The sequence below is a fragment of the Malaya genurostris genome, chromosome 1 (assembly GCF_030247185.1).
Source record: "Malaya genurostris strain Urasoe2022 chromosome 1, Malgen_1.1, whole genome shotgun sequence".
Classification (NCBI taxonomy): Eukaryota; Metazoa; Arthropoda; class Insecta; order Diptera; family Culicidae; genus Malaya; species Malaya genurostris.
In genome coordinates this window covers 125,880,501-125,894,591 of record NC_080570.1, presented here as the reverse complement: position 1 = coordinate 125,894,591, position 14,091 = coordinate 125,880,501, and the positions used below count along the sequence as shown (strand labels likewise).

General features: G+C 37.1%; 3 protein-coding genes across 4 annotated transcripts; 1 reads left to right on the top strand and 2 right to left on the bottom strand.

The window, feature by feature from the left end:
- The first annotated feature begins 523 nt into the window (after positions 1-523).
- LOC131425708 (B-cell CLL/lymphoma 7 protein family member B-B) lies at positions 524-2,015 on the top strand. Of its 2 annotated transcripts, XM_058587792.1 has the most exons (3): positions 524-705; positions 826-1,213; positions 1,273-2,015. In XM_058587792.1, exons 2-3 carry the CDS (start codon positions 844-846, stop codon positions 1,389-1,391), a joined length of 489 nt encoding a protein of 162 aa, XP_058443775.1. In that variant the 5' UTR covers positions 524-705; positions 826-843; the 3' UTR covers positions 1,392-2,015. The 2 variants fall into 2 exon arrangements, with proteins under 2 accessions (XP_058443775.1, XP_058443774.1); XM_058587791.1 differs by having other exon boundaries at positions 524-1,213.
- Positions 1,812-4,302, bottom strand: LOC131425707 (endoplasmic reticulum membrane-associated RNA degradation protein-like). Its single transcript, XM_058587790.1, has 3 exons — positions 3,606-4,302; positions 2,106-3,543; positions 1,812-1,956 (listed from the first exon to the last, which is right to left on the bottom strand). Exons 1-3 carry the CDS (start codon positions 3,799-3,801, stop codon positions 1,812-1,814), a joined length of 1,779 nt encoding a protein of 592 aa, XP_058443773.1. The 5' UTR covers positions 3,802-4,302.
- Positions 4,303-8,974: 4,672 nt separating this feature from the next.
- LOC131425705 (thioredoxin reductase 1, mitochondrial-like) lies at positions 8,975-11,125 on the bottom strand. The gene is made up of 3 exons (XM_058587787.1): positions 10,977-11,125; positions 10,653-10,873; positions 8,975-10,591 (listed from the first exon to the last, which is right to left on the bottom strand). Exons 1-3 carry the CDS (start codon positions 11,080-11,082, stop codon positions 9,335-9,337), a joined length of 1,584 nt encoding a protein of 527 aa, XP_058443770.1. The 5' UTR covers positions 11,083-11,125; the 3' UTR covers positions 8,975-9,334.
- Between the last annotated feature and the right edge of the window lie 2,966 nt (positions 11,126-14,091).

The following is a 14,091-nucleotide window of genomic DNA, read 5'->3' as shown; positions in this document are numbered from 1 at the left end:
AATTAAATGCCATCAGCTCTTACTTGGCTGGAACTGGATTCGGAGTTCAATACAATTTCCAAATGGATTCCGGATTAGATGCAACAACCGATGCTAGTAGAAATCGGTTGTTGCATCTGATTCGAAATCCATTTGGAAACCATGCTGAATTCCAAATCAAATTCTACATATAATTACCTATTTTACGTGTATCGCATAGTATTTAAATTAGCTTACCATTATCCATCATTTTGAAGAGAGCTCAGGTAAAAATAAAAAGTATACAATAAAGTTCCCTCAAAATTAAACACTAGTTTTTGAATGTCTTTCTGTTTCGTTTACTATCATGAAAAATTCTCAAAGAGATTCGAATCGTCCGAAATTCCATTTCAAAATGGATGACACAAAAACGCGAAATTTGTTAACAATTAGAAATTGTACTTTACTATTTTTACTCTAATCATTTCAGCTTCAAAGGTGTATACCCACCTGATTTGAATCTGCCATCATTTACTAATACTAACGAAAAACATAACAACATGGAGGTGGATTCTGTATGTGAAGAAGGACAGAGCAGTGACAGACGCTTCAAGGAATCCATTTTCGTGTAGCATATATTTTTCGGTCGGGTGCAGTGAGAAAACGGCAATAAAAACAAACTAAAACTGGTTCAACTGTTTCTTCGGGAACACAAAACGCTAATTTCTCGTCCGGTGCACAATTTTTGTAATTTTAACTTAAAATTTAATAGTGCTTAGCTGATTTTTTTTTCTATTCATCGATTTTTCTCCGTCTTACTTTCGATTGGGGGTACTGCATTGTGTTATGGTTGGTGTGTCGTCAAAGGATAAACCATTTCCGAACATGTCCCGCAGTGTACGAGCCGAAACGCGTGCCAGTAAGAAAGATGATGTCAAAAAATTTATGCTCTCGATGGACCGTGTTCGTCGTTGGGAGAAGAAGTGGGTCACGATCGGTGAAACCTCGATGAAAATCTTCAAGTGGGTCCCAATTTCCAGCAAGGAAAACAAAAAGGGCGCTGGTTTGCTGAAAGGTGCAACGGGGGTGAGCAGTGGTGGTGTAAATGGACTAAATACATCGGTCAGCAATGCAGCCACGGTCAATAGTAATAGTAATAGCAACAGTAGCGAAAACAAGGAGAACAGCAGAAAACCAGGAACGGATTCGAATTCGAACTCGAATTTCGCGCTGACCACTGAAGATTCTAATACCTGTAGGTATTCGTTTGGCAAAGCTTTTGTGCACGTAAATAAACGTTTTTTTTTGTTATAGGTTTCTCACTTGTAAGCGATTCTCAGGGTGCGACAGAGTTCGTGTCGAATATGCCCTTCTCCGAGGACTCGAACTCACAAGGCTCGGATAGTGTACCGAAGCGGCTGAAGAGTGATTAGATACGGAATTTTCATCTATGGATTCGAACCTTTGACGTCATGTGGTCTGGAACATGATTCACTGATCCCAACTCTATTATGCGTAAGTTAGTACTTTTGTTTTGGTACCCGAGCATCATCTGAATGTGAAGAAAAAAATTGATTTGTACAAACGTGGCTACGAAGATGCATAAAGTCTTAGAGATAGGATTAGGTGTTCTATATGTTTCGAGTGGAGTGAGAGTAACACAGCACTGAAGATTGGGATACAGTTTCTAGTATGACAGTTGGCTTGACAGTTATCCACTGTTACTGCGTCTATCTTTATCGTTGACCTCTCGAAAAATATACAAAATGTAAATTATTTATTTCCACAGTCACACTTTTCACTAATTCGACAAGTTCAGTAAATGTTACATGAGTCACGTATACATATATATATCAACACAGCAGTATCGGTAGGTTCTGTCTAGTTTTATCGTACAGCTCGCGCTTAGTCGCTTCATACAAGGGCTGCCACGCGTTGCTCTTCGAGTTTAGATTTTTAGCTGCATTTTCCGTATATTTTAGAACAAACTTTAGAAATCTGCAGAATGGAGGAAAAACGGCAGATATAAGATACATATAATGAGGAAAATCACCAAACATCCAGTTCCTTTGAAAGGATAAAATAGAATTTTGAGAAATCCTTTCATACGAGCAAGACATCCGGTTCAAGGGTACGGACGTACTTACCGTGTTACCTTCGTGGTAGTTGGTAGCTCGGTCAACTCCATAAGGCAATGGAAAATCCACTTTACTATTCGCAAAACCAACGTCAACCCTTGCCAAACAGTTGGGAACATCCTAACCATATTATCTAATGTGTTCCTTGCTCTTGAACGCAGTTCTCGTCTGACCAATGCATCCAATCGAGAGGTTAACGACTCATACAAATTATCCACTGCCATTTTCTGAACTGAGCTTATCCGTGTCAATAATCCGACCAGTTCAGCTTCCTTTGCCTCACGATGAAAGATGTGTATCCGGCTAGGGATCCCAACGGATGGCAGAAAAGGGCTAATTTCGGTTTCAATCATAGATTCAACTGGTAGTTCTATTAAGGCAATCATGTCCAGTGCAATTTCACATTCCTTCAGTCTAAGTTTAAGTTTTGCATTAGGATGAAAAATGCTCACATACTGGAAGTTTTTATCATTGATTAGTATTAAATTAGACAAGCATAGCACTCTGTTGGCTAGTGTTTCATCGACTTGTGATAGCTTGAGTTCACCATGGCTTAGTTTATCCCGTATTCGCGGACCTTCAAGCGCTGAGAATAAATCGTAAACCAGTTCTAACAGTGGTGTCGAGAAATGACGATGTATTTTATTGCGAGCATTCATTGAATCAAATTCTTCGAATATCGTATCCATTATAATGTAATACTCATTAAGTTTTGCTCGATAATCGATATCGTACAATGTCCCATAGAGTTTTCGTAGGTACATCTCCAATTGGGGTAGTGCTATACAAACACATTGATAAAACTCGCCTTTTCTGTAGAGATGGATAGCTTGTAACCAATTTGATTTCAGCACTTCTGGCAACGCACTGATGTCGTGTAGTATTCCTTCGAATAATACCTCATAAAAATGATCAAGTTTGATTGATTCAACAAGTTCTCCCCACTGTTCTGCACATCTTCGGTGTCTGACTACAAAGTTCATCTTTTCCAACCGGTCACCAATGGAACTCAGCATAAACAACAGAAAATTGATGTACAGTGGACTGACATCGGTTCGGCTAGCAAAGCCATGCCAAACTAGATTGCGGAGGTTGATTCCGTTTGGTGTTCCTAGCAGTAATCGCAGCAGATACACTGCATTTTCTCCTAATACACTGGTCAAAGCATCGGCCATAAGTAAATCGCGAAGCAAGTGAGGAGGTGCAGTTCCGGTCTTGGTTTGAAACACATTGCCAAGCGAGTATTCAACAATCGATGTTAGAATAAGCGAACTGCGCAGTGTGTCTTGCGTTGCGATGCCAACAGCTAACGAGAGCAGATCTAAGCGACCGGTCCACGAAAGCATTTGTTCCGAATAGACGGCGGTTGGGCAACATCTTAGGAATTCATGAAAAGCCGGTGTTACCGATCGACAGTATTCGTATGACAGCGGTTGGTCATGATAAACTGTGAAGTGTAGCATAAAAATATCGTACTAGCTAAACTTCATATTACTTTAGTTTACTTACCTAGCCTGTCACCGAAACATTCCTCCACCCACCTCCAAAAATTGGTGTTATTATTGCTACTACAGACAGAAGACGTGTCGCATCTATTGTTACTCTCAATTAGAAACAACTGTTTGATTTCATCACAAAAATAACATTCGTTTTCTTCGTCAACACTCATGCCGGTAACATGATAAATATGTACACACATATTCATACAAAATTGAGTGTTCTGATGTGCAGGGACAGTGCAAAATGTGCGTATTATCGATAGTCACTCATGTTTTTGCGTTATGTCACCCGTATACAAATTGTTGCACGACATTTCATTCTAATTTCTTTTTCAAAATCAACCATGTGGGAGAATGTGACAAGTTGTTTATTGCGAATATTTCGGGTTTCACCAAAGATAACTTATTTTTCTATGTCATAGGAAATTGACACATTGTCGCAAAACTGAATTACCAGTAGCGACATCTACCAATGAAAAATGGAACCAAGAAAAGAAGTGTTCTTCCGAAAATTCTCATATAGGCAGTAGTTATTTGAAACGATTTTTTTGTTTATTCAATAGTACAAATATATATCAACAATAAAAATAATACTCGGAGTAGAAGAAAATCAATTTCAAAGTGACTACTTGTTCTAGTTGGAACTGTGATCAAACATGGAAAATCTTCATAAATGTGTGAAATTGCGTAAGGTTAGTTTTTTTCGTACCAACATTTTTTTTTTAACAAAAACCAGTGTAATGTTGATTTCTCGAGTACAAGAATGTTTAGCAAGCGAATACCATTTATTTTGAATATTTTATTTGTTATTTCCAGATATTTGAAAAATGATATTGAACCAAGTATAATGCTCAATTCTAAATAAACGTTAGTTTTCGTACCAAAAATTAAGATCAACATTTCCACCTCAGAATAAAAATTTTTTTTAAACACCAATACGATTTTTAAATGAATTTGCCCGTTTTTATAAGAAATCGTTTAAAGGTTAAGGCCATCGTCCAAGTACCATGCGCGCGGGTGGTTTTAGGAAATTTTCGATGGAAATGTCGAAAAATTTGCCAAAACCAAAAACATACAGACCTTTGAAATACATTTATCTATATACAGGGTGAAAATGGCCGGAAAATTCGGAGGATTTTCCGAGTCTTATCAAAAATAGCTCTTAAAAATGAGTGTTTTTGTGATCTTTCACAATTATCTGGAAAAATAAAGCGATGACATAAACTTTTTTTTCAAATAAACTTTATTATGGATACACAGATTATATTCGGACACATTTTTGGAAAACCTTTTCACGCTTTTCATTCCACGAAATCGGTTATATAAAATTTGTTGATTTTCCATGAAAAGCGTGAAAAGGTTTTCCAAAAATGTGTCCGAATGTGATCCTTGTTGCCAGCATGAGGTTTTTTTTGAAAAAAAAAAATTTCATTCCATCGAATTATTTTTTCAAATAATTGTGAAAAATTACAAAAAAAAGCTCATTTTTTCAGCGCTATTTTTGATAAGACTCGTAAAATCCTCCGAATTTTCCAGTCATTTTCACCTTGTAGATAGATAAAAGTATTTCAAAGGTCTGTATGTTTTTGGTTTTGTCAAATTTTTCGAAATTTCCATCGAAAATTTCCTAAAACCACCCGCGCGCATGGTACTTGGACGATGGCCTTAAGTAATTAGAAATTTTCCTACCGATTTGACAGCTCTTTCTGGCAGTATCTTCTCTAAACGAACAGTGGAGATAAAATAAGGTAATCCCTCTCTCCAGCAGGTATAAAACCTTATCATCATATGTATCAACATATTGCAATGATCCAACAGATACATTTGGACTTAACACTAAGAGCAAATTCAGCAGCTGCAAGATTCATATGGGTGGTCTATAATGTAAATGAAACTGAAACAAACGTATCTCGACCAGTTCTACTGTCAAATTTAAAACTGGTATACATTGCCGTTCTATTTTTTCTATATATGAAACACAGATAAAACGCTGCTAGGGCTGCCAGTTTATTTTGTTATAATTTCTAGATTTAAATTTTAAAACTGACATAAATTATGCATCTAGAACTAGAACACTCCTGAATATGCCCTAACAATTAAAACTAAATCTATAACCCTATAACTAGTTGATGACACCAAGCATTACATGGCAGTAATAGTACTCTTGTTTAAAAGGTGAGAGAGAAGAAAAAAGTGGGAATGGAATACAAGAGTTAGTGGAGAAGGTGATAAACGAGCGTGGGCTAACAACGGTGTTAGAATCGACATGTAGATCTAATTAGTGGCCAAAAGATGGTGGAAGGCAGAGACGGGTTCAGAATCGGCATGTAGATCTAAATAGTGATCGAGGAATGCATGGTGGAAGACAGAGAAAGAGAAGAAGAGATAACCATAAATAACTAAAAAAAATAATGGGGAGCGGGTGTATCGTGATGAGTTAGTCGATGTCTTCCACGCAGTCCACCTGGGTTCGATCCCCAACACCGCACTCATCATCAAACAGCTCTTCTGATTCACTTCTCAATTCCAATAAAAAGTTAGAAGTTGTTCGTATGAAAACTATAGTAGTGATAAATGAGATGTATATTGCGTAGTCATGAGCATTATAAAAGAGGTATATTTTTCATATTAATCGTTTGAAATGATAATTTTTTATGCATCATGATTTATTTTTGATTTTCACTAATCATTTTGTCTGAATGAACTTGAAATATTTGTTTGAAATAAATATAATTATGTTTTAATTAAAATGTTAACCAAAATAAACTAAAATTTGATGCGGTAATGCATATTATATTTAGATTTACAATAAAATGTCATAGTTTTCTCAATTTAAATTGAAAACAATATTTTATTCTTATAGGAATACAGAATTTTATTCTTATTTCTGTTTCAGTACACTAGATGTATTTGAATTGAATATGTTTTGACATTGATTCAAATTAAAAATAATTTTTAAACAGTTGGAAATTTTTTTATTCAAATACTTAGCCACTATTTTTTTTAAGTGCTTTGAGCGCGAACAACTTTTGTTGGATTTGGTTCTTCTTGGAACACTCATACAGTCGACTACTGTTTGATTTCGGGCTCATATCATAGACACCAAATTTGAAGCACCACGATTGAATTTTTTTGCCCCAATCGACACGAGTATTTTATTTTGAGCTATTGCCAAATTATGTGGGATACAACGTGAACAAATTTTTCCACGACTAAATGTTAATGCAAATAAGATTTTTTAACACTAATGCCAAAGGCTGCCTCCATTTCACGGTACGTCACGTGGCGATCTTCCATTATCAGATTTTTCACAGCATGGCTGTTTTCTGGAAAAACAACTGATTTTGGACGACCTTCTTTGAATTCATTGGCAAGCGAACTACGACCACGATTGAATTCGTTATACCAGTTTTTTCACAGTCGCATAGGATGGTTCTACACTGCCAAAAGTCAAACTAAGTTGTTTGAAGCACTATTGTTTTGATAATCCGCGACGAAAATTGTAATAAATCATAGCAAGAAAATGTTTATGATTCAATTCTTTTTTTCTTGCTGAGGTAAAACTTTCAACTCACTGCAAACAAAACAAATAGCGCTCAAATGACAATATGATCTGAAGATGGTCATGGTGAAAAAGGGTAAATTTTATTATGGAAACGTCAAATCCACCGGGCGACACTTAGTGTTGCAAAGGTTTAACACATAAGTAACAATCTACGTAGTCTCACACAAAGTTTTTGAATTTTAATCGAATCCGACTTCCGGTTCCGGAATTACATGGTAATAAGTGTAAAAATTTCAATTTCAAATTACTTCCTCACTTTTCTCAAATGAAAGGTCTCATGGTTTCATACAAAACACCCGAATTTTATCAGCAGCCGACTTCCGGTTCCGGAACTACAGAATGAAGAGTGTTGAAAATTTAAAACAGTTATACAGAGCGCGCTGATGCAAAACACAAAAATATATTTCAAAACTGGGCTCAAATAAATTCCGATCGATGTGCCTTTCCAGTTGACGGCCAAACAAAACGAGTTCGGCTATACCAGTTCCTGGCTTCTGGTTTCGGAAGATCCGGGAATGTTGTTTACAAACTAGAAAATCGAACTCACTTTTCTCAGCGATGGCTTGATTTTTTTTTCGTAAAATAAATTCAAATGAAAGATCTTATGATTCCCCATACAGAATTCCTGAATTTCATCCCGATCCGAATTCGACTTCCGAAATTACAGGCTTATGACTGTCAAAATTTTAAAACCTTCATGTAAAGTGCACCATTAGGGCATATTCAGGAGTGTTTTAGTTCTAGATTCATAATATATGTCAGTTACAAAATTTAAATCTGGATTTTATAACAAGAAAAACTGGCAGCCCCAGCAGTGTTTTACTCGTGTTTCAAATATACAAAAAATAGAACGGCATCGTTGACCAGTTTTAAATTTGACAGAAGAACTGGTCGAATAAATAAAACTAGAACGGCTTGCTGGGGATACGTTTGTTTCAGTTTCAGTTATATTATAGTCCACCCATATGAATCTCGCAGCTGCTGAATTTGCTCTTACGTTTATGCGTCGGTACGGAAGAAGAAAACACAACATCGCCTCTACGAACCGACCACACAGCATGCTGCGTTCGATTTCATACGCGTGGTGAAGAAAACGAAAACCGACACATGCTGATGCGCTGCAGATTTTCGGATGCGTCACATTTTTGCAACCGTAATTATTATGATAAAGGAATATTCAAATTCCAATCACAAGGCATATTTTATGTTGCATGTTCAAAAGTATAACCCTTTATGGTATAAATAAGTAACACGAGCGAAGGATTTCGCTCGTTTAATTTGTTCAATCGAAATAGTGCATGAGACGTAAATAAACCAGCTTGGATTAAAACGAAGTCATTGTATCTATAATTAATAATCAGAATGAAATATTTTTACCTTTCTCATATAAAAAGGTTATGCAATCACTTGAAAAATCGGCCGGAGGACCAAGTGCCTATTAGTTCTCTCATTTACATCCCAAAAACAGTTCGAGGTACAATTAGTGAGTTTAGAATTGTTTAAATCGGTCAGTAATCTCCGAAAAAAAATGAGTGAAGCTAAAAAAAGAGCGGTTTGTCAGTTGCGTCACTATATCTCCGGAACCGGAAATGATAATCAATCTTCGAACTTGAATCTCAACGCAAGAGTAGCTTTCAAGTTTTTTGATATCGGTCCAGCCATCTCCGAGAAAATTTAGTATTGATTTCAATTCACAGCTTAATAAGGTCTTTTTGTGCGTGCCATTTTACTTTTCGTTATCGTTTATACTTATTCAATAGATGACAACGGAAAAGTTCGGCTTTTAAATATGATGTCAAGAGAAAGAAACAAACTACGTGTTCACAATGAGTGTTTTATTATCAATGTCACGCAATGCAGATAGATGTGCCTTTTGGACAATGTACTCAAGATAATTAGATTTAGTTACGTTCGAAAGATCGTTGAATCTCGACTCATTGTTCTTATCTATGAGCATTCCTTCTGTGTGCCAATCGGTGATGTTAAGATCAACTTAAATATAAGCGTTCAAAAATTCGATGGTGTCTATCAGCTTGATTTTTTGTTGTTGTTTTATTCTATGAATTTAAACAGTATGAAGAAAAACTAACTCAATTACATTGAGATACATTCGGCTTCCAGCATAATACAGTTTAACGAACATCCAATCAGTCGAATGTGGGTATTGAGGGAGCTTAGCTACAGCACGTAGCCGGTGTAGGATCCAGTCCGGAGCTCTTGGTAATCAACAATCGGGTGAATTCTTCCGCCACCGTTGGATGAATGCCGACAGTGTTCTTGAGGATTTTCATCGTGAGTCCAGACTTAACGGCCGCAGCGAAACCTTGAATCACTTCGCCGGCAACCGGTCCAAGAAAATGTAAACCTAGTACCTTTTGGTCCCCTTCGAGAAGCGCTACAGCCTTCAAGTAACAGTACCGGACACTACGTTGTGGAACGAAAAATTCGGTCGGTTTGTAGTACGCGTGATAAACTTCCACTTTATCCTTGCCGAACTTTTCTTCGGCTGCTTCCTCACTCATTCCAACGCAGCCGTATTCCAGAGGGGAAAATACCGTTGTGGCTACGTCGGCGTAATCCATAACGTCGGTTTGGTTATTGAACAACCGACGTGCGAGCAGTCGTCCGGCATGGATGGCCACCGGTGTCAATTCTGGCCTTTTGTAAAGAACATCACCAACGGCGAAGATGTTTTTCACATTGGTTTGCTCTAAAGTGTCTACATCCAACTTATCGGACTTCCCTCCTTCGGCGGTTACCACCCCAGCTTGATCCAGTTTCAGATCCAGAGTGCAAGCGGTTCGGCCAATCGCAAACAAAACGGTATCGTAGACATCGGAACCCTCCTGGCCATCGTCGGAAACGTACTTCACCAACAAACGGCCGTCTGCTTGTTTCTCTACGGACTGCGGTTGGGTTTTATGCAAAAACTTGATCCCTTTCTCTACCATGGCATCACCGACCATGGTAGCCATCTGTTGATCGAAACCACGCAGCAAAATCGAGCGCACCATCACGGTGGCATCATAACCGAATCCATGCAGAAAACCTGCGCACTCTAATCCAATGTATCCGGCACCGACAATCAGCGTCTTTCCCGGTTCATTTGGCAAACTGAAAATATCGTCACTGGTGATTCCGTGTTCCACTGCACCTTCGATGTTGGGATATCGTGGACGTCCTCCAGTGGCAATGACTACGTATTTTGCGCTCAGTGTTCGTTCAGTTTGATTCTTCAACACAGCCACAATGTTGTGTGCATCCTTGAAGTAACCGAAACCATTGATGTACTCGACTTTTTTATCACGCAAATCCACTCGCGTAACCCAGTTCACTGACTTTATGTGATTCTGCACCGACTCCGTCAACGTAGCCCAATCATGTTTGACCGATTCCGGCTGTGCAAACTTCCATCCGTACGCTTGAGAATCCTGTAAATGTAAACAAGTTAATTTGAGACTGATGACACGGAAGACGACACCGCAAACTTACATGTATAGCCTCGCCAAGGAGAGACGCTTGATGCATCAGCTTCTTCGGAATGCAACCGACATTCACGCACGTTCCGCCAAGACCCCACTTCGTACCGCGTGGCGATGGTTTCACAAAATCCAGCACCGCTACCTTTGCGCCAAACTGTACGGCTTCCTTGGCACAGGCCAAACCCCCAGAGCCACCTCCGATGACCACCAGGTCATAGTCGAAGTTTTCTTCTGAAAAATAATGGATAGAAAACAGAAGGTAGAGACAAGTGAGTACGATTTGGAATAACATTGGAACGATTGACTGTGCATTCTTTTAAATTAAACAAGGTACCTATGCTGTGGTAAGTTCCTTCGTCGGGCAAACATACATTGGCAAAGTATATCAACAGGCGTTGGAATGTGAGTATTTGTACACCGGATGCAACTGTCGAGCTCATTTATTAGTACTAGCTTATTCAATCTCCGAACAATTGATTAGTATTCAACACCCGTAGATGATTGCTAAGAGGCAGAATAATGACGAAAAGGTCATTAGATAAGTGGAACTAAAGTGCACAAGCGTAGTAAAACAAATCCAAGTTTATATTTTCAAGTAGTTTCTTGAAGGTTTAGGTCAGTATACTTTCACAAACCGAACCCAAATTAATCAAATTAAAAATTTGACTATTTTTAATTGTATTTGAAATTCGTGAATACAAACCGTTCCTTCGAGGTTCAGATGGCAATCAAAAGTCTTTTCAAACAAGAGCTATTTTAACTGCAACTTTATGCTACCTTCGGAAATAATTAATTACAAAATACGACCTTTCGATGTGGAACACATCTCTATTTTCTAGATAGAGGTGCAAATCAGAAATTCAAGGAAAAATACACGTAGAAATGTGGTCAGGTTTTAAACATTTACAGCTCAATCTATTTCGTATCAATTATTAATATTATTTCATCAGTTGATTGGGAATATTTCCAAGTTTCAATTTGAATGTACCAAGTCACGTATTTTCAATTATAAATAATTGAAATTTTGATTAGCAGCGAGAAGTGTCCTATTTTGTCTGCTAAAAATCTCCGGAATACCGGTTTTTCCTACCAAAGACGACGGTTTTGAAGGAGTAAGCGAAGCATCAAATGGAAAGCATCGCTCTGGTCAATCGATGCAAATGCGAAGCTGTTGGAAGTACGCGAATCTATAAATAGAAGTGAAATTATAGCTAACGTTTCAGTCCTACGCGGAGCATGCCCAAGTAACAATTTTTGTTACGCTAGCTTGTTTGTGACTAGTTTGCAACCAGATATTTGAGTGATTGTTACTAACATCTAACCACTTGCATGACTCAAAAAGCGCAGTTTCTACTAGTTTCTATGTCGGTTAAAAATAAGTTGTCGTTACATTGTAATGCCATACTGAAAGAACTTATCTTTTCATAACTTGAAAATAACTTGTTTTCAAGTAAACTAGTTGAAAATTAGTCACAATCGAAATTATAAACATTGAATGAATACAGAACACTTTTCTATCATCAATAAAAAAGCAGAAGAGTACTTTAAATCACAAACTTGATACAAGGTACAAATTTCACAACGATTTTGAAACTGTCGAGCGGAATTAAATTTTACTTAACTGTTTTTTATGCGCCTTCAATCAAAATCTGTTTATAAAGATATAAAAAATAAACAGCAAAATAACACTATGTTCATAATGCTCAAAATTATTCCAAGTAGAGTGATTTCTCATCATTTTAAATTCATATATCATGAGAACTATGATATTATCACAATCGATGTTCAATCCCTATATTATTTTCTTCGTGTTTATGACAGTGCATAGAACAAACTGCAACAAGCTCGACTGCCTTTCACTATTTTCGGCAAAAAGTAGTTTTAAAACAAGTAATATCCTGGTTTTATTTATGTTTCATACACTTCTTGAGACTCCATATTGTGTTCACCATATTCAAGCCAACAAAGGTTGTTTTGTTTGCATTTTCGTTATCATAACGTTGGGAAAACCTACCGATAACTATCTGAATCAATGAAGAAATTATATGTTATAATCTTATAGTATCTAAGTTATTACTACATCAATTCACAGTAACGATTTACATATACGCTTATGTATTTATAATGGTTTCGCAACGGAAAATAAACCTTTTTTCAACTAGTACCTAAAAGCATAGCTGTGATTAAAGATATGTTAGAATCAAGTAACGATAACTTACAAATGATAGTTAGTTCAATGTTTACGTTTTAAAGAAACACTGCAGTCACCTTGTTTTAATCAGTATAACATAAAAACATGTTCGTGCTCTTGTTGCAACACAGTTGGGTTAAGTGATATCAAAACTAGTTACGGGTTGCTACTATTGAAGTCAAATAAACTTATTTTCAACTAGTATCTAGAAGCATTGTTGTGATTAAAGATATGTTTGGATTAAGTAACGATAGCTTATAAATTATATTTAATTCAATATGACACAAAGATGTTATTATTGGAAACCTAAATAACTATTTCGTAACTAGTTATGTTATGATGAAACATTGCTGTCACCATGTTTTAACCAGTAAAACATATTCGTGCTCTTGTTGCAACATAGTTTGGACTTTGTCGTATCAGAACTAGTTGCGGATTGCTACTTGGGTGCTAGAGGTAGGTTGTTGCTAGACAGCAAGACAAAAAGTGCCATAAAACGATCAGAAGCTTTAATTGGCATGTTCTGATTTTGTGCTTGGATAAAATTCCATGTTATGTCGTTTTCGCCTGAGAAATTGACAGCTACCTCAGGGTAAATTTTGAGTGCTTAGGATTTATGTAAGATAAACTCGATTGATAATGAGAAAAAGTTTATCGCTTCAACCGATATCGCAGAATGGTAGAGAAACTACAAAACTTGAACACAAGCTTGGCGAAGAAGAGCTTGAATATCGAAATCCGTATCGCAAGTATGTACAAAAATATAACTGCATACATTTGGGATATTGGCGTAATTTCGTCGGCTATAAAACAAATACAAATCAAGACAAACAACGTTCGGTGCTGGGTCCTAATCAAGATCAATCTAAGCAGACTCTCGTGCAATTGCGGATTCAAAAGTGTGACGATTGATTTTTGATTGTAGATCATTAGAAATTTTGGTTGCCTAGAAAACACCCGAATTTTATCAGCAGCCGACTTCCGGTTCCGGAACTACAGAATGAAGAGTGTTGAAAATTTAAAACAGTTATACAGAGCGCGCTGATGCAAAACACAAAAATATATTTCAAAACTGGGCTCAAATAAATTCCGATCGATGTGCCTTTCCAGTTGACGGCCAAACAAAACGAGTTCGGCTATACCAGTTCCTGGCTTCTGGTTTCGGAAGATCCGGGAATGTTGTTTACAAACTAGAAAATCGAACTCACTTTTCTCAGCGATGGCTTGATTTTTTTTTCGTAAAATAAATTCAAATGAA

What these genes read in the sequence shown, in the direction of transcription:
- LOC131425708 (XM_058587791.1), top strand. Translation starts at nt 805, where the DNA reads ATGGTTGGTGTGTCGTCAAAGGATAAACCATTTCCGAACATGTCCCGC. An exon ending in CACTGAAGATTCTAATACCT is followed by an intron (nt 1,214 to 1,272) that starts GTAGGTATTCGT and finishes TTTTTGTTATAG; the next exon opens with GTTTCTCACTTGTAAGCGAT.
- LOC131425707 (XM_058587790.1), bottom strand. Translation starts at nt 3,801, where the DNA reads ATGAATATGTGTGTACATATTTATCATGTTACCGGCATGAGTGTTGAC. An exon ending in ATGTTTCGGTGACAGGCTAG is followed by an intron (nt 3,544 to 3,605) that starts GTAAGTAAACTA and finishes TACACTTCACAG; the next exon opens with TTTATCATGACCAACCGCTG. An exon ending in ACTACCACGAAGGTAACACG is followed by an intron (nt 1,957 to 2,105) that starts GTAAGTACGTCC and finishes TCCATTCTGCAG; the next exon opens with ATTTCTAAAGTTTGTTCTAA.
- LOC131425705 (XM_058587787.1), bottom strand. Translation starts at nt 11,082, where the DNA reads ATGAGCTCGACAGTTGCATCCGGTGTACAAATACTCACATTCCAACGC. An exon ending in AGGAACTTACCACAGCATAG is followed by an intron (nt 10,874 to 10,976) that starts GTACCTTGTTTA and finishes ATTATTTTTCAG; the next exon opens with AAGAAAACTTCGACTATGAC. An exon ending in TCCTTGGCGAGGCTATACAT is followed by an intron (nt 10,592 to 10,652) that starts GTAAGTTTGCGG and finishes TTACATTTACAG; the next exon opens with GATTCTCAAGCGTACGGATG.